Below are 26,789 nucleotides of genomic sequence, written 5' to 3' on the forward strand. Positions count from 1 at the left end.
ATGCACATTATTAATAAGCTGTTAATTAGCCCTTTAAAAATAAAACTCTACCTAAGAAACCAAACATACTCTTGAAAAACAACAAAAACCCTAACTTGCTTGCTCCCATGGCAGACATTATGCATAAACTCCATCTTCCACTGTAAATTGCTTTTAATTCACTTTCAGTCTGTCTCATTATTGTTGAATATTCACAAGCACGCAAATGCGGTTTAATGAATGAGTCAGTGGCATCTAGAGACTGCTGGGAAAGAAGGGGAAATGAATGTGAAGTAGAGATGATGTCAAAAGTAACAGTACTTGGAAAGGAAATTGAAGCTAAATTAATACATGCGTGAGAGAGAGAGAGAGAGAGAGAGAGAGAGAGAGAGAGAGAGAGAGAGAGAGAGAGAGAGAGAGAGAGAGAAAATGAGAGAAAGTGTATGCATGTAAAAGAAAAGTGTTTTATTTATTTATTTATATATATGTATATATATGTATATATATATGTATATATACATATATATATACACATATATATATATATATATATATATATATATATATATATATATATATATATATATATATATATATATATATACACATATATATATACACATATATATGTATATATATATATACATATATATATACACATATATATGTATATATATATATATATATATATATATATACATATATATGTATATATATGTATATATATACATATATATGTATATATATGTATATATATGTATATATATATATATATATATATATATATATATATATATATATATATATATATATATATATATATATATATATATATATATATATAAAAACGGAGTTTAACAGAGATTTTTTCAACACATTTCTAAATATAATAGTTTTAATAACTCATCTCTAATAACTGATTTATTTTATCTTTGCCATGATGACAGTAAATAATATTTGACTAGATATTTTTCAAGACACTTCTATACAGCTTAAAGTGACATTTAAAGTCTTAACTAGGTTAATTAGGTTTACTAGGCAGGTCAGGGTAATCAGGCAAGTTATTGTATAATGATGGTTTACATTTCATCCGTAAAATGTAAACATAAGCAAAAATGTGGTAAACAAAATCTGAATTAGGTCTTGCTGTACTAACACACTCAAAAAGACGCAGATTTGTGTTATTAAAATTAATAACTGACTGTGGATATTCCATGAAAAAAATTCAAGCAATATTTACTTGGAAAAAATACTTTATTTAAGACGACAGGCATTACTTATTTTGACAAAATTTATATTAATATGACTCTTTTTGTGTTCTCAACACACTGTAAAAAGTGATTAGTTACTTTATTTTAATAAAGGGAGTAAACCCGTTGCCTTAAAAGCTAAATGTTGACTTTAAATTGAATAAATCAATGTCATTTGAAATGGTTAAGTTGACAAAATTTTTATAATCATACACATAAATCAGTTACTTAAAGAGCCTCTATTATACATGAAATAGGGACATATTTTGATTGTAAGGGTCTCCAACAACAGTTTTAGAGCTGTGTTACACACTACATGGAAGGTCACTTTCAAAAACCCATAATATGGGCTCTTTAATAATTTTTAGGCAATGGGTTTACTCTCTTTCTTTAAGTAAAGTCAACTAATGGCTTTAAAACCAATTTTGGCTTTACCTCCGCAAGATATTTTATGTCTCCTTTAAATTTAAATGTCATTTTAAAAAAATGTTTAAAACAAGCAGCAAAAATCATTTTTAGAGTGTAATGAGTACTCTTATATAGACAAAAAACTATATTAAATTGAATGGTTCTGCAGCTCACCTGGTTTTAGATTTCTCTCCTCCAATACAGCCAACCATTTCGCTCCAGTCCCAAAAATTGTGATTCTGTCCAAAAACAATGTGAAAAGAATGAATGTTAATATTTATATACATACTTTGCCTGCATAAAAGCAAAACGGCGGTCCTAAAATGACGAATAAAAGACGATGAAGGAATCAAATGGTACTCGCAGCCTTTGTTGGGAATCACAGCACTAGATCACATCTCTGACAAACATGAAAACCTCATTTTCACAGCACTCTAGATCTCCTCGCTTTCTCTGTAGAACAAAAAGCAGGACACTTTCGCTGCCTGTGAGGTGGAATTGATCTAAAGGGCCCGTTGACCTGCAGTGGCCTCGGGCAGGCGTTTCTTGATGGAATCACTCACGGTCAGAAATCAGGGGCCGAAGGTCACGACAGAGCAATATCTGAAGAGCGTGGACAGCTTAAATGCTGTCAACATGGTTGTGTTAGTGTAATCTCCATTTGTCCAGGGCAGTTTTAATGGAATTGCAGTGGAGTTGATTTCATAAAGTTTGTATCATGTTGGAAAGTGCTCAATCCTATGAAGCTTTAAATTGTGACTATAACCCATTTTACACGCTTAATGGGCAGAAAGTAGGTGGTTGTTGGTGGTCTTTCTAATGCATCTGACCACATGAGCATCTACAGTGAATCCAGAAAGTATTCATAGCGCTTTACTTTTTACCACATATTTTTATGTTACAGCCTTATTCCAAAATGTATTAAATTAATTTATTTCCTCAAAATTCTACACACAATACCCCATAATGACAATGTAAAAAAAGATTTTTGAAATTGTTGCAAATTTATTAAAAATAAAAAGCTGAAAAATCCCATGTACACAAGTATTCACAGCCTTTGCCGTAAAGCTCTAATTTGAGCTCAGGTACATTCTGTTTCCACTGATCATTCCTGAGATGTTTCAGCAGCTTAATTGGAGTTCACCTGTGGCAAATTCATGTGATTGGACATGATTTGAAAAGGCATACACCTGTCTATATAAGGTCCCAGAGTTGACAGACAAAGGAATTGTCTGTAGACCTCCGAGACAGGATTGTCTCGAGGCACAAGGCTGGGGAAGGTTACAGAAAAATTTCTGCTGCTCTGAAAGTTTCAATAAGCACAGTGGCCTCCATCATCCGTAAGTGGAAGATGTTTGAAACCACCAGGACTCTTCCTAGAGCTGGCTGGCCATCTAAGCTGAGTGATCGGAGGAGAAGGGCCTAAGTCAGGGAGGTGATCAATAACCCGATGGTCACTCTGTCTGAGCTCCAGCGCTCTTCTGTGGAGAGAGGAGAACCTAACAGTATAGGACAACCATCTGTGCAGCAATCCACCAATCAGGCATGTGTGGTAGAGTGGCCAGACGGAAGCCACTTCCTGCCTGGAATTTGCCAAATAATACCATCCCTACAGTGAAACATGGTACAACAGCAGGAACTGGAAGACTAGTCAGGATAGAGGGAAAGATGAATTCAGCAATGTACAGAGACATCCTGAATAAAAACCTGCTTCAGAGTGCTCTTGACCTCAGCCTGGGGCGGCGGTTCATCTTCCAGCAGGACAATGACCCAAAGCACATCACCAAAATATCCTTCTTTTGTGTTCAACAGCAGAAAGAAAGTTGAACAGGTTTGGAATGATGATAGCTTTTTCAATTTTGGGTTAATTACACCTTTAATGTCGTTCACTTGTGATCAGATTGAATACCCGGGCCTTTTATGTAAACACACAACTTCAAAGGCTGAAAATAATTCATATTAACCCTCATTATTAATTATTAAAGTTATTTAACACAACCACGAAAACACTCACTCACTTTCCTTTGATTTAATCCCCACTTTATCAGGGGTCACCACAGCTAAATGAACCGACAATTACAACAAGGAAAGCATTAAAATATAAATGTCTATATCTGTACATCAATGCGTATTAAGTACAGAGCAAAAACTCATTTTACATTCAGACACAATGACAAAAACTTTACATTTTGATTTTATTTAAAAACGCTGGATATTTTATGTGCAAAATATCAGAAGCTCATTTGTGACTTTCATTTATGAACTCGTTTGTCATTCGGTCTCTCTAATGTCCAAAACAGACATCCGTTTTGTGGACTGGTGCCATGACAACGTCCTGCTTGTGCGTGTATGGTGGCAGCTGGCAAGGCCCGGTTAGTAATGGGTCATTTAGAATGTAAGAAAGCATTCTATATGAAATGAAATGGAACGTGATTTCACAAGCAAGATCTCAGTCAGGATGAGAAACAAAAAAAGAAAAAAGCCAGTCTACTGACATGACCAACCACTGATGACTTCCTTCCGTGTATGGCATCACAAATGCCTGATTTACTACAGTCTACTCAATGAGATTATAAGGAGATTGTTCATTTTCTAATTTCCATAGCAGTCAAGCTCGTCTAAATATTACGATTATTTAATTTTGCCTACTGAAGAAGATTTTTTTTATTCTCAAAGTATTCTCTAAAAATGCAAATGTGTAAACTAAATAAACTGTGGTGTGTGTGTGTCTGTGTGTGTAAAATGAGCCCACAGAGGTGTCGGAGCCTGCTATGCATGTACGCTACTGTATGCTGTAGAATAACTGAATATGTAAAGCACTGATTATATATGTTAAATACTCATATGAAGCGGTACGTGTAAGAGGCATTCAGGAGAGTGAGTAACATATTATTAAGTTAATGCATCACCATGACAATGTATGTAAACCCATATAACCATACCTAAATTTTTTTAAAGGCAACACTGGAATGTAAACCTAAACCTGAGCCAGATGGGCAGAGAGCCAAGAATATAACAGATAAATGTCACAGGACCACCTAAACATATACTTAACCTTTCAGTGAAGTAAAAACCTATCCAAAGATGGCCAGAAGTGGCTAGAGGTGGGGCAGAGAAACTGTATAAAATATACACAGAACACAAAACACTTAAGATGATCTAGGGGAGACTTCAGGTTGTGCTGTAGGGCTGTTTTCAGACAACTCGGCTTTATTATGTCTTAATAAAGTCTATTTTCTGGTATTCAAAACCTCCTGTCTGATTTGTGGTTAATTTACGGAAAGGCTTGAAACTACGACAGTACTTGAACATAATTTAATGACAAATGAGAGAAGAATGCATACCATCTTTGTTGCAGTTTTGTCTACTAGAAGTAAAAACTCAAGCAAATATAATTAATCTAGAACAAGATTGTAAGGACATTGTTCATTTTCTAATTTCCATAGCAGTCAAGCTTGTCTAAATATTACGATTATTTAATTTTGGCTTCTTGAACATAATTTACTGACAAATGAGATAAGAATGCATGCTATCTTTATTGCAGTTTTGACCACTAGAAGTAAAAAGCCAGGCAAATATAATTAATCTAGACTACCATCACAAAATATGAGTAGACAGTCTTTTAGTTGTAAAAAGTTAGTCAGTAGCTATGTTTCCATCCAAAGATGCGAATTAAATTTATGCGCAAAACTGCAATATTGCATAAAAGACTTGCATATAATGTTGAGTTTCTATCTAATGAGTCAAACAGAACTAAATCTTCACTTCTGGATAAACTGGCGCCAAATATCAAAAAGAAAAACAGAATTCGCTGAGGTAGGAGAAGCTGTGTGAGTCTTTCTCTTTTATAATAAATGACTTTAAGGCTTGAGATGCTTTTTGGGAGCACAGATGCTCAAGATAGTTCAGGAAGTAATAATAATAATAATAATAATAATAATAATAATAATAATAATAATAATAATAATAATGAACCACTGAGGTGACAGCCGGCCCGCTCGTTTGCCCATTAATGCTACATTTTATCATCACATGATCTCTGAAAACAAAATCACGTAACATTTTTTATGCCCAAACTGGAATTTATTCGATAAAAGCGTTTTTATCGAATTGTATCGAATTGCGTCTTATGCGTTTTTCTTATCAGATAAAAAAAAAATCATGCACATCTTAGGTTTTTTATGTGACATTCCAAAATGCATGGAAACAGCTATTGTTTGCTTCTTCGAGACCAACCATAAATTATAAGTAATTACGGCAAAATTTGTTATTTTTATTATTTCATTTATGACAGGAAATCAAGGTAGCAACAATATAGGGCAGGGCAATAAAATCGGTTTCGATATTTATTCACCAATCACCATTGTCAAAATCAATTTAAAAAAAAAGATTCGCTATAAAGTGCTATCGTTTTATTAAAATGTGGCTGCTGAGCGCGTGCCTTGGAAGCAATGCTAGATCAGATACTTTGTTTAAATATTTTTGGTTTTGACTATTAAAGGTATTTGCCTTAATAATCTTGGTCAATTAAAATAAAGTAGTTAAATTAAAAAAAAAATCCTAATATTCCTAAATGTATTGTTAAAAAATATTTAATAATTATCGGTATCGAATGATATAAAACATGATATCATGGTAATTTTTTTGCAATATCGCCCAGCCCTACAACAACATCCTAAAATACCACCAATAAACCATCAAACCGCCAATTGTGGTTTAGCCTCAATCAATGGGTGAAGTATTCCACCTACACTGAATTGCACTTAACTTCATTCCATTCCTGTAGGGTTGCACGATATTGGAAAAATCTGGCATTGCGATAGTTTGTTTTGTTGCGATATCTATATAATTTCATCGGATGACTTGAATAGCTCTATTTTGAAAGATGTCATTCATTTAGATCAACTGGGACGATCAAGTTTTTTTTCTATGCAGTGCATTTGCATTATTATAATAAATTACAAACCAAAAAAAAACAACTAATTGTAAAATAACAGGGCCATCATTGTATAAATAATTTCAAAAGTAATAATGTTTAATAATATACGTTTTTAATATTTAATAAATCTAATCCTGCAATGTGACTATTGCAGATACACACATTGCGATATGGATACTCAAATGGTATATTGCTCAGCCCTAGCCACTTCTACTTTATGAAAGGAAACAAAGCAGCAATGTTTTCCCCAATAGCGACAATATCGGAAAAAGAAAGTGTTGTCTAGCATCACCAAGCATCACAATGGCTCTTTGTCCAGAACAGGTTTTCCTAAACACATTTCCTTCATCAACACGGACACCGTCTCTGCCCTCTGATTGAATATTGATCACTTGTAAACATTGGACATAATTAATCTAAAAGAGGAGCGACACCAGATAAAAGCTAATCCGGGATCAGTATATTTGTACGACTGAACATACAGGAACTAAAGAGAGAGAAAGCGAGAGCATTCATCATGTTTTATTCACCATGCGCTGGACATCAAGGAAAAATTCTACCTCATCTGCAAAAGGGGTAAATGTAAACTTTATTTGTCTCTATTTGTGTCACAAATGCAAATGTATACGAATTGGGACCGAATGATCAAATAGAGCCTGGACTGTTTCTATACACAAACTGATTTTAGAGAGAATCCCACAATATATTCCCTCGTAATCTTTTAGGGCAACAAGAGTATATATTTTTTTTTCGTGACAACATGAAAACAGACTACAGGGAAAAGGAGCTCACAGTCATTTTGGGAATGGGAAAAATAAGAAACAGAGCTTTAAAAAAGTTGAAGTGAGATGAGGGGAACAATTTGAGGTTTTCCTATTGGTTTCCTATTGAGGTTTATTTTTGCCATGCTTTCTCCTGCATCTTCATTGGCTACTGCTCATTACTGCCCTCTCAGTGGTCAGAATAGTGGACATGAGTTAGGACAGGATGGACAGATTTTAAACAAGTCTAAAACAAGTTTGAACTAAATGATTTAATTTGATTAAACTAAGCGTTTACTCAGTTAAAAGGCTATGCTTGAAACTAGTTAGTACAGCACGCAAATGGTCCATTAGGATGTTTAAAGAGCCCCTATTATGTGTTAAAAAAGGTCATAATTTGGTTTTGAGGTTCTCAAGTTTCTTTCCTCAGGCTGTCTACCTTATGAACAGTTAAATATTCCCCTACTGTGCAATAAATATGTGCAATACTTTCTCATACGCACTTGTACACAGCACCTTATATCAATATACAATGCAATACTCTCTACATTCGCACTTGTACACAGCACCTTATAACCTGTATATTTATAACAATCTGTACATACAACTCAACATCCAGGTTTCTTCACTAACCGCATCTGTTTAATGTTTATCTTCTTTTATTATTATTAGTTTATTTTTTCAGGTTTATTTTGTGTTGTCACTTTATGTACACTGGAAGCTTCTGTAGCCAAAACAAATTCCTTGTGTGTGTGAAGCACACTTGGCAATAAAACTGATTCTGATTCTGATTCTGAAACAACAATCTGATATGCATGCAAGGTAAAAAAACAAAAACACTTTCATTGTCTTATAATATGCATTTAATTTTACCTAATTATCCCAACGACTCCCATATGATTCGTTCAGCATTCATTTGATCCCAAATTCGATGCTAATCTGTGCTGATTGGTTGACTGCATTCAGCGTGAGACAGAGAGAAATGCCCACCACAGCTTATTAACAATTTTAAAGTAGTCAAGAGTGCAGAGTGTATGTGTGAGCCCAATGCAGGAGTTCATTAAAGCAGAGCAGTTAAACACCAGCATATTGCTCTATTCTTAATCATGACACATATTCAGTATTAATCTACACAGTGGCAAAAGCTGAACCACTTTGAAACTTGACTGCCGCACGTTTGTAGGAACAGCTGACGGTGGCCATAGCAACGACAAACGACAGTGAATTGCAAGCTCACAAACGCATTTAAATCTGTAAACAACGTGGTTTTAGATGCGATATGAGAATCATACAAAAACTAGCTCTAAAGTGATGTTGGTGAAGTTGCAACAGTTTCTGCTGTTCTGACATCAGCTGCAGATGTGAATGAATGGCGGAAGAAAGTACAAAAGGGTTTTTAGACTCTCAGTGTTTGATTTTCTTTTTTATATACACAATTATGCTGTCAAACTGTTGTAAAAAAAAAAAAATAATAAAATAAAATAAAAAAAAAGCAATATCACACGAGTAGCATTGCGATGCGGCTGTATATCAGCACTGGTGGGACGCACTGCTACTTGTTTGATATTGCTAGGACCAGACAGAATCTGCAGACATTTTTTGCCTTTTCTGCTGAGAATTTTGATAAAAATCTGCGGAATCTGTAGAATTCGGGAGCATCATAACTAAAACCTTAATATGTGAAATAAAAAATATTATCTTTTTAACTTGTATTTATTGTTAAAAATGCAAATCCAATTAGATTCACTTTATTTGGAAAACAAAGCACGTCTCTCATATTCTACTAAGTCTACTAAAAGATGCATCGATGGATTTGCTCTGCAGTGTTTGGACTTTCAGTAGTGATTATTAAACCACACTGAACTGAGCTCAACTGAACTGAACTTAAACCTTAAAAACTGAACTACACTGTTCCAATTTACTATGATCTTTTATGTGAAGCTGCTTTGACACAATCTACATTGTAAAAGAGCAATACAAATAAAGGTAAATTGAATTGAATTGAAATCAAATGGACATTTTCATATTAGTCAATAATATTCCTGTAATTAATTTGAAAAGTGAATAAATATAGATTTACACACATTAACTCAAGTAAATAAACAGAATTAATGATAGGATAAAAATCTGCGGAATTCTGCGGAATTCTGCGGAAAATCTGCGGAATTCTGCGCGCGCAGATTCTGTGTGGGCCTAGATATTGCTCAGGTATTCAACGCAGATGCACTATACTACAAAATCACTGCAATATGGTGAAATAGACTTCGCAATATATATTGCGAAAAGCTAAATATTGCAATGTATTTTTCCCCAATATCGAGTAGCCCTAAATGGAGGGAATTTAGCTGAACTCTGACTTCATTTAACATCTACATTTAAACATCACCTATACAATATTTAACTGCAGATTAACTATGCTTTTATATAATAACTTTAACTGTTAAAGTTATCAGTAATTAGTTATTAGTTCAAGTTATTAGTAACTAAGAATCTTATAGTAACTAATAACCTTTCTGATATTGACTGTAATGCAATAAAACTTTAAAAGCGCTATACAAATAAATTTGAATTGAATCAGCTGGTAATGGGCAATTTGACATTTGAAAATTAAACCTAAAAATGAATGCAAGCATACAGTTTAAAGGCCCGTTCACACCGGGACGCTTGCGTGTGAACAACAAGAGTGTCAGCTTTCTCTCTTTTTCTTCTTCTGTGTTACAAGCAGGTGTCAGAAGCTTATAGTTGTGTAGCGCCACCATGTGCACCGGGGTCTTTCTGTTTTTTATTAAGCGCCATCTAACGCCAAGGAGTGATTTTGCATACTCTTCTGCTCGACGCCAGTGAAAAAAAAAAAATATAAATAAATAAATAAAAACATTCACTGAATTCGTTTGAATGTGGAAAAAAACGCTGATGATAAACGCAAACGAAAAGTGTCCCAGTGTGTGCGAGCCTTTAGTCTTTTGTTTTTTTCCCTGAAGAATGAGAATTATTTGACTACAAAACAAAAATGGAAAACTGAAAAACAGTTTGATTTATTATAATCAATAATGGTGTCGCCACTAAACGCAACCATCTTTTTATTATCTCAATAAACTCTAAATAAACCCTCATGCCCAGAGGAGCAACTTAATTGGTGTCACCAACAGGGCTCTAACTCAAAGCCAAACTCAGAAAGACAGAAGTGAACAGCCATAAACACAACCCAGAGCTGCCTTTCAAAATGAAGACTGCTCATTTAACACATTCATCAAGTGCACATGCACAAACAATGTGATAAAAATCTAACGCAATTAAGCTTGCCTAAGAAATACCACATTAGAGCAAATTAAGCCTGAAACTCTGTTGCTGCCACTACAGACACAACATGTCTCGCCAAATCACATTTACAAAGAGAGAGCAGGCTGCTCACAGTCAGCTCACACAGGACACATTCTTGCATAAAAACAACCAGACAAAGTGCAACTGCTTGGAACTGAACGCAGTGTCGAAAAATGACTAATGACAAGCATGTCCACAACTCAACATTTATTAAAATAGTATTAAAATAAAGATAAAAGAAGGGATTGTGTGTGAATCGTGGACTGTAAAGTGCTGGTAAATTATTTGAGAATGAACAGATTTTGAAAAGTAATTTTGCTGTGCATTCGAGGTTTTATGTCACACTGTTATGTAATATATTAGATCTTTATTTAGGGTCTTTTTCCAATTAATTTAAATCGGTATATCAAGCCCATGGTTCAAACGTTTGGGGTCAGTAAGACTTTTACTGTGACATATCAGAATGTAAGGGTGCTTTCACACTGGCCTTTTTTTTTTTTTAAATAAAATTGAAAAATATTGTTATAGAAGTTTAAGTTTACCATAAAGAAACAAAAATAAGTATTTTTTACATCATAAATTAAATACAATCAGTCATATGTCTAACCAAGATATGTACCAAATTTGAAGTTGATATCACAAAAATTGAGGTTCTAATAACACTCAAATCAATTTACTACTTATACTTCTACACTGTAATAGGCAATTAGTTGAAGTTTATTTTTTAAGTAAACCAGTTGTTTTTAAAGCAATTAGTTGAACAAATCACATTTTACAGTGTATTTATCACAACACCGACACCAACAGCATCAGTTATTTCCGACTATATGTGATTGAAAGGATTAGAAATAAAAAAAAAATAAAAAAAAAAATTATATACTAGGCCCAATCCCAATTCTATTTTTCCACCCCTACCTCTTCCCCTTGGCCCTTGAAACAGAGTGTTAAGGGGAAGGGCTTAAAATTTACCCCTAAAAATGGGACAGCACTACAGCAGGTGCACACGTCATCATATGTCATCGCGATTTCTTGCTTCATATAAGATCGACGATAGCGACTGCTGCAGTTATTCCAGTTGCTTTATTTTTTGGTATTTATCTTCAGGAAATCACTGAAGGTATATATTATGTTATCATGATGATATAATCTGACAATAAGATCGTAACTGTACTGTGTATTTATACTGTGACCATATTCATCTATGTAAACACACCAAAAACAACATTAACATTATAGCAGACACTGTAAGAAGCTCATTCCCAGCCACTAGACTTTTCTGACAGAGTATTCGAGTGTCATCGAGTGACAGAATGTTGTAGGACTGCTGTACAGGAGATATGATTATGGATTACAGATAGCGAAATTTAGTGGGTTTTATTTTAGCGTTTTTTTTTTAACCATGACGGTAAAACACAAGCGCGGTTATGAATATATTAAAGCATGTGCTTGTTTGTTGTAAAAAATTGTGTTAATGACAAAAAAATTGTAATTTGTGCATCTCCTGGCTTCCGTGTGCAGCCATGCTGCTGTTTTAGCTGGTGTATTTGGGACATTTTTGTACCCCTTGGTTTCGAGTGTGGTCCTGAAAAAAATAAATAAATAAAAAATCTCTGTTTCAAGGGCTATCTAGCCCTTCCCCCTAGCCTTCAAGCTAAAGAGAATTGGGACAAGGGGTATGAGGAAGGGCTAAGGGGTAGGATTGGGATTGGGCCTTAATTTTACACTATGAAACTTGACAATCCTCAAAAGAGGAATGAACACGCTAAAATATATTACTGTACCATATTGATGTTAGTTTTGAACAATTGCCAATTTTAAGCTGTTTTTACAAGATGGAAACGAAAAAAAAAATTTTTACACTTTTGAATAATATCTAATTTAGCATGATTGATAAAATATGTGATGAATAAAATAAGATATTATAAATATGATACGTTTAAATACATCTTCAATTACATAACTGATTGACAGCCTTACGTAAAATCTAAAAAAATAAATAAAATCTCTGCAATGATTCGAGTAGCACACATGGGTCTGGTATGTAATGAAAATGTCTGTGTGTGTTTTTGGCTTTTCCCCAAAGCTGCTGCAAAAATGTCTCTATTGTCTGCCTCTTGGGAAGAGGCGAGACAATGAAAGTTAAGAATAGAGGCTTCCACCAGCAGCCAAGAGAGCTGAAAAGGAGCAAACGTGTGCACACATACACACACACACACACACACACACACACACACACATCAGGTGTGTTTCAGATGAACTCTGGTGTCTGTTGCACTTCGATTATTTGTGATCAATAACAGGTGAACTCTGAAAGGAGCTCGATGCCACATTAGAGGTGGCCAATTAGACCAGTCTCTTTAAATCAGGGTGACGTGCTGATGTGGTGTCATTTACACAAAGGGCTCAGCAGATGCTGGTGATAAACACTGCCACACCTCGGCCAATTACAGCAGGGGCATGAGGAAGAAGGGAAAAAAAAAAAAAAGAGAACAACTGAAGCTCTTGTGACACCTTCATTGGAAATGTCTTACACACACACACACGCACACACAAACTTACCCAAGACGGTCCACAAGGTCCCACAGCACATTGGCACTAGGAACAAGAGGAGAGCCATCGTACAAGACCACAGAAGCTCCAACAGCGAGAGAGGAAATCAGCCAGTTCCACATCATCCAGCCAGTCTGCGCAGATTAAAAAAGAAAGAGAGAGAGAGAGAGAGAGATCTGCTGTTAGATTGGTTCAGAGGATACAAGTTATGTAAACACACCAACTACTCCACAAACAGTGTTCAAAAATGTGTTTCTATCCAGATATGACTCAATATTAGACTGCTCTATTTAGATATTGTAGACTAATGACACAGAGAGAAATAAGTTATCCCATCAAAGATGTCATGGAATTAGATGTTGACCTGATTTGTTAATAAATGTCTTTGGAGTTATTGTGTCTGATCAATCAGTGTATGAGGGGGGGGGGGAGTAGTTTGTTTATAATTTCTCGTCAAAATCTAATAACATTTCTGCTTCTTGAAATCACTGTTTTGAAATTGCTTTTTTTATTGTAATAACCAAGGTTGTGGGGGTGGTCTGGTACATAGGCACGCACGCACGCACGCACAGGTCATAGAAGTAAACAATTTACATGCTGTGGTTTGGAGTCTGTAGTAAAGGAGAGACTTTTAAAAATATATATACTTTTAATACAGGGTTTCTGCAGGTTTCACCAAGTTAAATTGAAGACATTAAGATCATTATAAAATAAATTTCAGATTTATACAGGGCTAAATGCTGAGGATTTTATTTGAATATCCCAGCTGGAAAAGATTTTCACTTGCCCCATCAAAAATGATTATAATTTAATCCATTTAATAATACAATAAAAATAATAATAATTTAATAATAATAAAAAATCTAGGTCAGGTCAGTATTTTCAGCAGTAAATAAATGGAGAACTTTTAAAGAAATGTTACTGTAGGGAAAGTAATTACATGCTATTTTTAAAAAGTTAAGACTTTTTAAGGGTGCTTTCACACCTGTAGATCGATTGTTTTTTTCCAAACAGGGATTAGAATTTTTACAATGTATCTTTGTTCTTGGTGTGGTTAACTTTCACACAGCAAAGTTTCTAAACGGACCAAAATAGCTAAAAACAGGTCACGTGCAAGTAAACTCGTCACACTCTTCTACGGTTAATTTATTCCCGCTCAGCTGTCTTGCGTCCTTATTTTAATTTGTGATGATGAGCAATAAGACATAAGCGAAAAGCTGCGCATTAATTTTAAATGGTGACACCCACAGACATAGTCACCAAATATAAATCAGAGGTAAGACTCTCTCATACATAGCTGTTGTCGTATGCATTACAGGCTTTACATTATAGAGCGAAATAACAGATACACCAAGACAGCAGTTCAGTCAATTTTCCTAATGGATAAACAGCTCTAGTTAATGGTTCAGCATGCTTTCACTTTCGTATTAGACATGAAACGCACATTTACCAATAGGAATGATGACATCGTGCCCTAATCATCATTCTCTCTTCTTATAGCCATATATATGCCTATTATAAATCCATAATACACTGTGATATAGCCTGGTTCGTTAGTTTGTTGGATCGTATTGCTTTCTCACTACAATGGATCCGCTCAAGAGTTTGTTTCAATCGAGCCGAGAGCACCTCAATCAGGCGATCTCGGACTGATTGTTTTGGCGCAGATCTGAGCGCGATTGCTGGTTTCACATATGCCAAATGAACCACGTTAACAGGAGAAATGCGTCAGGTTTCGATACAAAAGTCTAGGTGTGAAAGCACCCTAAGACCCCGCGAATACCCTGTAATAAACAAGTCCTTTCAAACATCTAATTCATCAAACATTTTTCAACAATAAGAAAAGTTTCTTGAGCACCAAATTTCTATAATAAAATAATTTCTGAAAGATAACGTGCTGCTCAAAATCAAGCTTTGCCACAAAAGGAATTTGAAACAAAAATGAAATATTTTAAAATAGAAAAACTCTTAACAGGCATTAACAGACAACACAACAATTCAGCAATATTTAGCTTGAGTATGTTTTTATGCTGCCACCTTGGCTAGTTTATCAGTCAGAGATAAATAAATGACACTAAAACCACCAGCAATAAATTGAATCGGTCATATGATTCATTCAAAAATGAAATCCCCCAGTCACACTTAAACCCAAAGTCTTGTTTTGGATTCAATTGGAACAACTTTCATGTAGGATTTACATTTTTGTTCAATTCAGTTTGAACCTAATGTTATAGACTTCAAAGTGCATATGTATAAAAAAGAAGAAAAAAAAATCCATTAGAGTACTAGTGGTGGTTGAGGAGATTCCCCTGCTAATTTCTAAAGTGTTACGAGTGCTCAGAAAAGCTCTATATAAAACGTAAGCAATTACTATAATAAATGGCTACTTTTGAATTAACTTCACTGGAGATATAACATTTTCCCAAATGAAGGTGTGGTTAAAGTATCTAAGGTCCCTGATACATACCGTAGTGTAATATATGATGACATCATTGTAGGTCATGTTGCCATGGAGAACATGTTCTTTAAGATGCTGGATGAGAGTGCCCTGGGGAAAAAAAGAAAAAGGGTCAAACTTTGAGTTAGTCACTGATCCGGGTTAAGAGAAACTCACACCGTACTCTAGAACTACTAAACTTCACACACTTACTAAAAAAAATCAAAGTTTTTCAGGGGTTAGTATCATTGTGTCTTTAGGTTACCTATAAAGCAGTGTGCTTCAAAACAAATGCAACCTTTGTATTTAGAAGACATAAGCATTCAAATTTTGGTTGGGTTTTGGGTTGGGGTAGTCGTAGCTGTAAACGTTAATAACAGTGAGGGTTGGGGTAGTTGTAGCTGTAGACGTTAATAACAGTGATGGTTTGGTTTTGGGTTGGGGCAGATGTAGCTGTAAACATTAATAACAGTGAGGGTTGGGTTTTAGGTTGGGGTAGATGTAGCTGTAGACGTTAATAACAGTGAGGGTTGGGTTTTGGGTTGGGGTAGATGTAGCTGTAGACATTAATAACAGTGAGGGTTGGGTTTTGGGTTGGGGTAGATGTAGCTGTAGACATTAATAACAGTGATGGTTGGGTTTTGGGTTGGGGTAGATGTAGATGTAGCTGTAGACATTAATAACAGTGAGGGTTGGGTTTTGGGTTGGGGTAGTTGTAGCTGTAAACCTTAATAACAGTGAGGGTTGGGTTTTGGGTTGGGGTATATGTAGCTGTAAACCTTAATAACAGTGAGGGTTGGGTTTTAGGTTGGGGTAGAAGTAGCTGTAGACGTTAATAACAGTGAGGGTTGGGTTTTGGGTTGGGGTAGTTGTAGCTGTAGACGTTAACTATGATGGTTGGGTTTAAGGTTTGGGTAGATATAGATGTTGATGTTAATAACAGTGAGGGTTGGGTTTTGGGTTGGGGTAGTTGTAGCTGTAGACACTAATAAGAGTGAGGGTTGGGTTTTAGGTTGGGGTTGATGTACTGTAGATGTTTGTAACTGTGATGGTTGGGTTTTGGGTTGGAGTAGATGTAGCTGTAGACGTTAATAACAGTGAGGGTTGGGTATTGGGTTGGGGTAGTTGTAGCTGTAAACATTAATAACAGTGAGGGTTGGGTTTTAGGTTGGGGTAGCTGTAAACGTTAATGACAGTGACGGTTGGGTTTAGGGTTGTGGTAGATGTAGAAGTTTATAACTGTGAGGGTTGGGTTTAAGGTTGGGGTAGATGTAGACATTTATCACACACAATGTAAACAGTAATTTAATAATTAATTTAATAAATTATCGCTTCTAGCATCAACCACTCGTGCATGCACCTCTATGTATTGGACCTGATCCAGTACGTTATCGTGCAAAATGTTACATCGAGGAGACACTGAAATATGCATTAAGATTTTTTTTATGACATCAACAAACACTTAAGCTTCTCAACAGATCTTCTGACCAATCAACAATACGTGGCTGAAATCGGTCACTTATTCACAATTAACTGAGTGTTCATATATAAGGTTCACTTAAACATCTCCAAATATAAGCAAAAAACAATAAACAGAAAAAAAAAGGCCCTGCCTTCATGTTTCAGTTAAAAATACATCACACACCAAACAAAAATGCAAATTTCAAGGCACTTCAGTGGAGCGTCAAAAGATTAGTTGCTGTAAAAAATATTTACAAGACAAGCATTATTCAATTATTCGAAAAGTACGTAGATTGTGTGATTCTGATTCTCAAATGCTGTTCTTTCTTTCTGTTGTGCTGATGTCATACGTTCAGAGGTTTTCTGGCAAGTAGTGAATGACCTAATTATTAAGAATCAGCAACACTTCAGGGATAAAAATTTTTTCAAAAAAAAAAAAAAAAAAAAAGCCCAATCACATTCCTTTTTTCTTAAACCATGCACTGACAGCGTTATAACATTCCTCTAACACATATTCTAACAGAAGCAATGATCACGAGTGTGTTCATTCATTCACTAACTGCCATAACAGGAGTAGTGTTTTCAAAATAGCATACAGAACATTGATCTACATTGAGAGAAATGCAGCTGCATGTGTACATTTGTGTGATTTTGTGTTTTCATACACACAGCGCTCTAATTATCTAGCACACAAGAGAGGTGTCAGACACAAATGCCGCAAAGGCTGAAGGGAAAATCTGTGAAAAATAAAACACACACACACGCACACACAAAACGGATATGCAAACAACTGAAGCTCAAGCACTACTTTTCCCTTTCTTGAATTTTGCGTGCAACCTGTGCTAAACCCATATATTTGGGACAAAAGGTTGATTCGCACCCATGAGGGCTGCTGTGTCCCTAATGTTCGGATTATACAGGAAATGCTTTCAGAAGGAGTGAGAATGGTGCACATAATTGCTCATCCCAGTTGCATCTGGCTTATAGTAAGGTTTAATGCTGCCTCTTACTGCCATCTAGTGGTGTTTGTGGCTGAGTTCAGACAGTTTTCATGTGATGATGACCAGCATGTGTTCGGAAGGAAAGATAAATTAAACATTTTACCTTTTGTGATGGCATAAATGTACAGAAATCTGAAAATTACGCAGCAATTCAAGATGCAGACCAGGTGTGAACTTGGTAGACTATTATGAATACCTAAAACTAAATCTAACACCTTAAAAAAAACATAACTTTTATTACTTAAAATAGGATTAACTGGTTTAAAAAATGTATTAAATTGAAATAATTAAACAAGCCAAATATATATTGCAAAAATATAAATACACTGGAACAACAAAAATACACACACCAAAAAAAAAAAAAACTAGACAAGTAAACCTAAAAAAAAAAAAAAAGTTTACAGAAAAATAAACAATTTACACTTTAAAAAATATTTACAATAGTAACTCTGATACTGTATTAAATGCCACTGACATTTTAGTTGAACTACACCATTCCACCCACAACAATATTAATACTAATAAAAAATATAATTATTTTAAAATTACTATTGTAACAGTAATAATATAGTAATCAATATATTATTACTGTTATAATAATAATTATAACTAATTTTGATTAATTTAGCAATATTAATATGACATTTTTATTATTACTTTTAAGTATTTATTATTAGCTGATTTCAGTTCAGTTTTGGTCCTTTTAATGCTTAAATGTATCTTATTATAGTCAGTTGCCTAGGCAGGTATAAAAATGTAGCTGCTAATATTTGTATTTATGAATGCCCGCAGACGCACTCTCGCAAACGTGTGCTTGCAGCCGCACACGCAAGCCTGCAGACGCATGGCCGCAGACGCATGCCAGCAGATACATGCCTGCAGACGCACCCGCATGCTCGCAGATGCACGCCCGCAGAGGCACGCTTACACACACGCACGCTCGCAGACACATACCAACAGACATTAATGTATACACTCACACACAGACACACACGAAGGCACACAGACACACGCTCACCCCAGCAGAATGAACCATGCATTTAGGAGCTCCTGTGGTGCCAGAGGAGTACATGATGAAGAGAGGATGAGAGAAGGGCAGCTGCTCAAACTCCAGCTGAGGGTCCTGATCCCCTTCTTTACCGGTGGCCAAAAAGTCCTCGAGGAAAACACTAGAAGAATAAGATAGAGTCAGGACTGACTGAGTGCTAACAGACACATCCACTTCAGCTCTTATCTCAACACAGCAGCACTCACTGTTAGGGGATATAATACACAACAACAACTTCATACTAGTCTGGCTAAATCAATCAATGTCAAATGTTTTAAAGCTCTCGATCAAATCACAAAGCGTTTAATGAATAAAGAACAACAAAGAACAAGAAGTACATTCAGTCACACAGAAGGCTCCAACAGAAGTAAGATTATAAATCAATATGTGATTCAGCAGTAGAAAAAGTACAGTTATAATGCAATTATTAAAACCACAGATGACCTTAAGACGTCAAGAACATCCACTGCATATAATCAAATAACATTTACTTTTTTTTACAAAACACATTCCATTAAAAATGCACTTTTATTTATTAAGTAAAGCAACAAACCAGTGTAAAAGTAGCACATGGAGTCAAAAATGGAGTCAAAAAGACTTTTGTTAAATTAGCAATAAAGTTACACAACTGTCAATAAGTTTTTAAATATATATTTATCTTTTCCCAGTATTTCCCATTATTATTTTACTGGCAAACGTACACCTATTGACAAACCACTGCAGCATGAAAATTCTGTCTTTATTTTGTTTACTTTTAGGTTTTATTTTTTTATTTTTATGTAGGCAACTGGTCTTAACTCAAGCCAAAATCTTATTTATCAATATTTCAGGGTTCATACACATTTTTACTACAAAAATTCCAGGACTTTTCCAGGACTTTCAAGTCAATTTTCATGACCTCATGTTTTATGTAATGTCTACATATACGTGATAAATAATTTACATTTATTACAGCATATCATAAAACACACAATAGTTTCAATAAATTTTTATATCTATGTAAAATAGATGATGATTACACAGCATTAATAATGTGAGAGCATGTTTTTGGCCAAGAAAGGTAAAAACAATTAGCCTCCATTCCAATATACAGATATTAGTCAAATTAATTTTAGATAATATTAATAGTTTGTTAAACTAGTAACAGTAGGTGAAACTACTTTTATTGTAAAGCTGCGATCACACTGCACTTTTCACTCCATAAACGCTCCATTCATAGGCATGCGAATGCGGCAGACCGAAAACTCAAGCACGTGTGCCAAGTTTCACATTTTACTGCATTCGAAAGTTCAAGCTTAGTGAATTCTTACCTGCAAAATCACATCATGTGATTATGGTAGCCCAATAAAAGATAATTTGAAATAAGAAATGTAAAATATGGAGCAACGCTCACTTTTATTAATGTCTAATATTGTTTACCCCGCCCCTTTTTGCAGCTCTGTATGAAAGAATTTTGCAGGGGTCTAGTGTGACCGCAGCGCAGCTTAAGTCACTTTGGACAAAAATGTCTGCTTAATGACTAAATGTAAATGTAGTTTCCATGACTTTTCCAAAGCCTTGTGTTTCTGTTTTTCCAAAACTTTTCCAGGCCTGGAAAATGCCATGTCAAAATTCCATGATTTTCCAGGTTTTCCATGACCGTATGAACCCTGCTATTTATTCAAATAAATAAGTAAATAAATATTTTATTATTTCTCATCATTAAAGAAATTTAAACAAATTATTAATATTTTAATCCATGAAAAGGATACCAATACAATACAGTTTTATTTGAACAGTTTTTGGAGTTTTAAATTAATAAAATGAAGAATAAACATCATTCATATCAACCAATGCATATATACAGTAACAGAGCTAACACATCAGTTCATTTGATTCTTATGTAAAATACTGGTTTCAGAGTTGCACTCATTTAGACAACAGAATTATTCATTAACTGACATCTAGGACATGCAGAAATCCTTAAATGGTCTGGCACCATATTATTTATCAGATATTCTACATCATGGGTCTAAAACTGGATTCCTGGAGGGCCGCAGCTCTGCACAGTTTTGCTCCAACCCTAATCAAGCACAGCTGATATAACTAATCAAGCTGTTCAAGACTACTAGAGACTATTAAGTAGGTGCGAGTTGGGGGTGGTTGGAGCTAAACTATGCAGAGCTGCGGCCCTCCAGGAATTGAGTTTGAGATCATTGTTCTACATGTATGTAATCCTGGTAGGTCACTAAGGTATTCCGATCAGTTTATTCCTTCTGTACCAAGGTCCCAGTGTAAGCGAAGTGGGGATCGGGCTTTTGCTGTTATCGCCCCTCAAGCTTCCACCCCATATTAGACACGCTCCAACTTTATCTGTTTTTAAAAAGCTTCTGAAACTGCATCTTTGTTCTTTAGCATTTGAGCCTTTTTAATGTGCGGTTTGTCTTATGTTTAATTGTTATGCATGTGCTGTAGGACTTGTTATTTTAATTAGTATTGATTGTGCTTAACACTTTGGGCAACATTGTGCTGTAAAAATGTGCTATATAAACTAACTAACTAACTAACTAACTAATTATGTAAAACGCGCCAAAGCAATAAAAGAAAAGTTAAAGACATTTATATGACAGCAAACACACAGAGATGTACAGACCTGTTGGGAATCTTGGAGAGATCAGTCTCTTGTCGAGAACGAACGTATGGAATGACCACAACCTTCTTCAGGTCAGGGAGACCTGAGACAGAAAAAAACATGAGGCTCTATTATATGCAAACATACCAACGGGACAACATGATGGGTAATATTGACCTCAGTGTGAAAAGATATGTACCTTTAACAACATTTTGGAGTTTCTCCATATGGTCATGCTGTTTTCCGTTATACACAACAGCTGCTACTGAGAATATCAGCTTGGGCTGAATCTGAGAAATCCTGTCTAGAACTCCCTGAAGAGGAAAAACAAAAACATGAATGACAGGCAAAACACCTACCAGTATACTGCTTTAAACTGACTGGGACACATATCATTGCTCTATAGTTGGTTTAATTCCATGTGTTGTCTATTAGCATTCACTAAATGATTACATTTTTTACAGTATATCTTATTTAGTGTGTATTTGTGTTGATGTACCAAGTTTAAAAATAATAATAATAATAATACATAAAAATACCAAAACATATAATAAAATAGTATAGAGCAGAGATGCCCAAACTAGGGCTCGCAGGCCAAAGTTGGCCCACATTAACCTTTGATTTGGCCCTCCATCCCATCTAAGAAGAGAGGAAAAATTATGGGGAATTTTGGAAGGAATGCCTTTACACAGAGATTGTCATTTCTAATTTAACATAACTTTTGTTTTTTAACTGTTGAGCTACAAAAAAGCAAACTTGAATTAAATGGTTGAAATAAATGTTGTAAATGAATCAATTTTTAAAAAAGAATAAATGAATACAGTCATTTGATGGAAAGCAGACATTGCAGAAGACATCAGCAAGCGAATCGAGGCAAAGTGTATTTTTTAGTGTTATAAACAGGATTGTTTATGTTTTTACTGTAAGATGATCATTATAAAATGTACAAAAAGTATATATTCTTAATACAATTAAGTATTTTAAATGCAATAAATTATAGCATTAATTCAATTATATAATAAATGATGTAATTGTTACATCACAGTAGGTAATAAACTAAAAAATAATTATTTTGATTCAGGTATATACAATCATGTTAAATGATGCTTATACAGGAAGAATGCAATCAATCTGAATGAATTTAACAGTAAAAATTTACACCATTATAAAGTATGTTGAAATGTGCTGCATTGATTTACTGTAATTTAGATAAAAATACATCCAAAATCTGAAAACATAAAACATTTATAAAAGTTGAGATCAGTGGGGGCCTTTTGGGGGGATTTTTTTTTGACAAAATTCATATTTCTAATCCGTAAAGATACATTAAACCAGTGTTTCTCAACCACTTCCTGAAAGACAACCAGCACTGCACATTTTCCATGTCTCCTTAAACAAACACACCTGATTCTGATCATCAGCTCATTAGCAGAGACTAACAGACCAGTAATAGGTGTGACAGACAAAAAAGACATCCAAAACATGCAGTGCTGGTGAGCCTCCATGAACATGGTTGAGAAACACTGCATTAAACTAATCAAAAGTAGCAGTTTAGACATTTAAACATACAAAAATGTACATTCATTCATTTTCTTTTCGGCTTAGTCCCATTATTAATCAGGGGTCGCCACAATAACACATCAATATCGATACCACTTCAAGAAACAGTTTACCTAAAAATGAAAGGTCTGTCATAATTCACTCTCTCAAGTATTTTTCAAACCTGTAGGGCTTTATATTTTTCTAATAAACACAAAACAAGACAAACAAAAGTGAAAAAAATGTGGTTATACAAACAGTGTCCGGTCCATACTGCCTCCCAGTATTGGTTACCATAGTATTCAAGTCAAATAAGTAAAGCAACTGTTTGGTTACCCACATTGTTCAGAAAAGACTTTTTCCACGTTACATAGAAATAAATAAATAAATAAATAGAACGACGACAGACGTCTCTTTCTTTGTAATTAAATGAAGTCAAATGTTGTAGTACCTCGTCTTAACCACAGAGGGCAGCAGCGCATCTATACATACTAAATTCGCTTTCGTCAATAAGCAACAGTGAATCTATGTTGCTTTATCTGCAGGAGCCTGTCCTATTTCTGAAATAACCACAGCCCTGAGGGGGTCTACACTCACTTTAATCTCGTCAGAGAGAGAGAGAGAGAGAGAGAGAGAGAGAGAGAGAGAGAGAGAGAGACGCACACACACACACACACACACACACACACACACACACACACACACACACACACACACACACACACACACACACACACACACACACACACACACAGAGAGAGGTAAAGTGTGTGTACGAGTGTCTATAGCTGACAGGTGAGCATACGAGTGAGCATAGCTGACAGGTCACACACACACTTTTGAAGACAGTCAGAATTGATGGTTCGATGACCTACTTTTTCTCGTACACAAGAGCTGGCAAGTTTAATGTTATGACCAACTGAACATAATCTATTTATATTTACTCACTTCGATATATATGGGATAAATAGAGTGCATTTAAAAGCACATAAGAGCAGAAGAAAGTGGAAGCTCATGACTCAAACAGCAACAGTGCAACTATGAGGCATGTGGGCATAAGAATGCGGGGTCAGTCTGGTACAGAAATGCCTGCAGCCGAGGGCAAACTGAGTCATTCTTTCAGCTCGCATCCAAATCTGAGAATCGACATCTGGAAACGGCTGACAGAAAGAGGATTTTTCATTGTCATCGAATGAATCCATTAATACACATTGAGAGCATTTCAAATGACTGTTGTTATTTATTTTAGATTAGATTAGTAACGGAGGACGATAAAGGGGGCAAGGGAAGTTATTTGCTATCTGAGAGTTTTCCGTGTAACAATACAGCTCAAAGAATTTTAAGAAAGTCATAATTTTATTCAGTGAAAGTGCTAAACTGATCAAAAAGACAATATAAACATTAAACTTAATGTAATTTAATTTCAACATTGTTAAATGTCCCATTAAATAAAAATAAAAGTTTTTTTTAGATGTTAGTATTAGTGTTGTTAGTTTTATGGATGTCTATAAGATAGAGCTCCAAAGCAGTGACAAAATTCACGTTTAGAAAATATAAAAAAGTAAAGAATGTAGTTTGTGGTTTGCAACAATTTTTTTCACGTCACCTCATACTTCAGTTTCTCATCAAATCATAACCAATGAAATGCTCTCAGTATCTGACATGCCCTACCCCCTTCAAGACACTTCGCACTTGATGCCATAGATATATACACTAGATGTCACCTACAGTATTGTTGTCTATTGGAAGGAATGCATCAATAGAGCCACCATTTTAGTACAGGGTAGTGCTCCTGAATGCGAATGAATGCGAGACCAAGGTGCAGTGGAGGACTGGCCATTCAGAGCCAGAGATATACACAGTTGAAGTCAGAATTATTAGCCCCTCTTTGAATTTATTATTATTCGTTTTTATTTCCCAAATGATGTTTAACAGAGCAAAGAAATTTTCACAGTATTTCTTATAATAGTTTTTCTTCTGGAGAAAGTCTTACTTGTTTTATTTCGGCTATAAAATAAAAGCAGTTTTTAATTTTTTAAACATTATTTTAAGGTCAAAATCATTAGCTTCTTTAAGCTATTTTTTTCCCGATAATTTTCCTGGTGGTCAGCATGCAAATATTTTTTTAAATAACAAAAACAATAAATCAGTGACCGCAGGGGCATTGCCAACAAAGAGCATGTGTTTGTGTGCATGGAAATGTATTATCCTCCCTCCCTGTTAAATCTGATCTAATCCGTGTCCTGAAACACACCCCCTCTCCTGCTTTCACTTCTCATTCTACCGGATGGAGTGATTCGTTTGTGAATGAATCTCCGTTATGAACGACTTGTTCACTTAGCTGACAATAATACAAGTTTCTGGCACCGCAGCAGAACTATATCATAGTTTCTGGCAAACTATATCATAACTGTAACAAGGGGCAATGTAATCATAACTTAACGTTAGAACCGATATCATAACATTATTTATCAATATGTGGCTTTTTTTGGATTTTCGGAAGCTATAGAAATAAAAAAAAATGTAAAACAGGAAATACGTTCGGACCATTGTTTTCGATTACATCCCTCCAAATGGTTTATATATCTATGAATTGATGCACTTGAGCTCAATCGCTCTAACTCTATTTTTTTTTTTTAATCAAATACATATTGTGCAATATGCTATAAAAATGATATTAGGGAGCACAAAATCTTAATTTTAGAATGAAAATCTGGCATTTGCCATCACAGGACTGAAATATATTACCTATCAGAATAATTAATAATATTACAGTTGATCAGGCATTATAAAATGTCAACAACTTTACTGAATTTTGAATCAAATAAATTCAGCCTTTTGGTTCATCAGACTTTCAATTAAATCTCCAATTTAATCCTAATCTTAATGACTGAAATTGTTGTAAAGTAGCCATGAATTTTTGTGTGAATCTATGAGCCTTATAATTTCATATTTTCTGATCTTTGACTAATTTTCCAGTTTATCTGGTTCCCCATGAACTTGAAATACCTTTCGAACCAGATCAAGCCTACAATATTTAAAGGGATAGTTTACTCAACAATGAAAATTCGGTCGTCATTTACTCACTCTTGTTACAAACCGGTTTGATCTTTGAGTTTTGTTTTGCTGAACACATGAGAAGATATTTGGAAGAATGTTGGAAACCTGTAACCATTCACTTCTATAGTATTTGTTTTTCTAAATATTAATGTCAATAGTTACAGGTTTCCAACATTCCTCAAAATATCTTATTTTGTGCAATCTATGATCACTATTATTTTATATTTTCTGATCTTTGACAAATTTTCCAGTTTATCTGGTTCCCTATGAACTTGATATACTTTTCTAACCAGATCAAGGCTACAATATTTAAAGGAATAGTCCCCCCAAAAATGAAAATTCAGTCATCATTTACTCACTCTTGTTACAAACCGGTTTTCGCTTTTTGTTTTCGTTTTGTTGAACACATGAAAAGATATTTCGA

General features: G+C 34.8%; 1 protein-coding gene across 1 annotated transcript in view; it reads right to left on the bottom strand.

The window, feature by feature from the left end:
- aacs (acetoacetyl-CoA synthetase) overlaps positions 1–26,789 on the bottom strand; it is a 68,925-nt gene that overhangs the window by 20,972 nt on the left and 21,164 nt on the right. The window contains exons 6-11 of the mRNA XM_056457479.1: positions 21,966–22,080; positions 21,788–21,869; positions 19,126–19,276; positions 15,676–15,756; positions 13,218–13,342; positions 1,812–1,876 (exon numbers count right to left, since the gene is read on the bottom strand). Coding sequence (XP_056313454.1) covers positions 1,812–1,876; positions 13,218–13,342; positions 15,676–15,756; positions 19,126–19,276; positions 21,788–21,869; positions 21,966–22,080 — 619 coding nt within the window. The remainder of the gene's footprint in view (positions 1–1,811; positions 1,877–13,217; positions 13,343–15,675; positions 15,757–19,125; positions 19,277–21,787; positions 21,870–21,965; positions 22,081–26,789) is intronic.

This window comes from Danio aesculapii, chromosome 5 (assembly GCF_903798145.1).
Source record: "Danio aesculapii chromosome 5, fDanAes4.1, whole genome shotgun sequence".
Taxonomy (NCBI): Eukaryota; Metazoa; Chordata; class Actinopteri; order Cypriniformes; family Danionidae; genus Danio; species Danio aesculapii.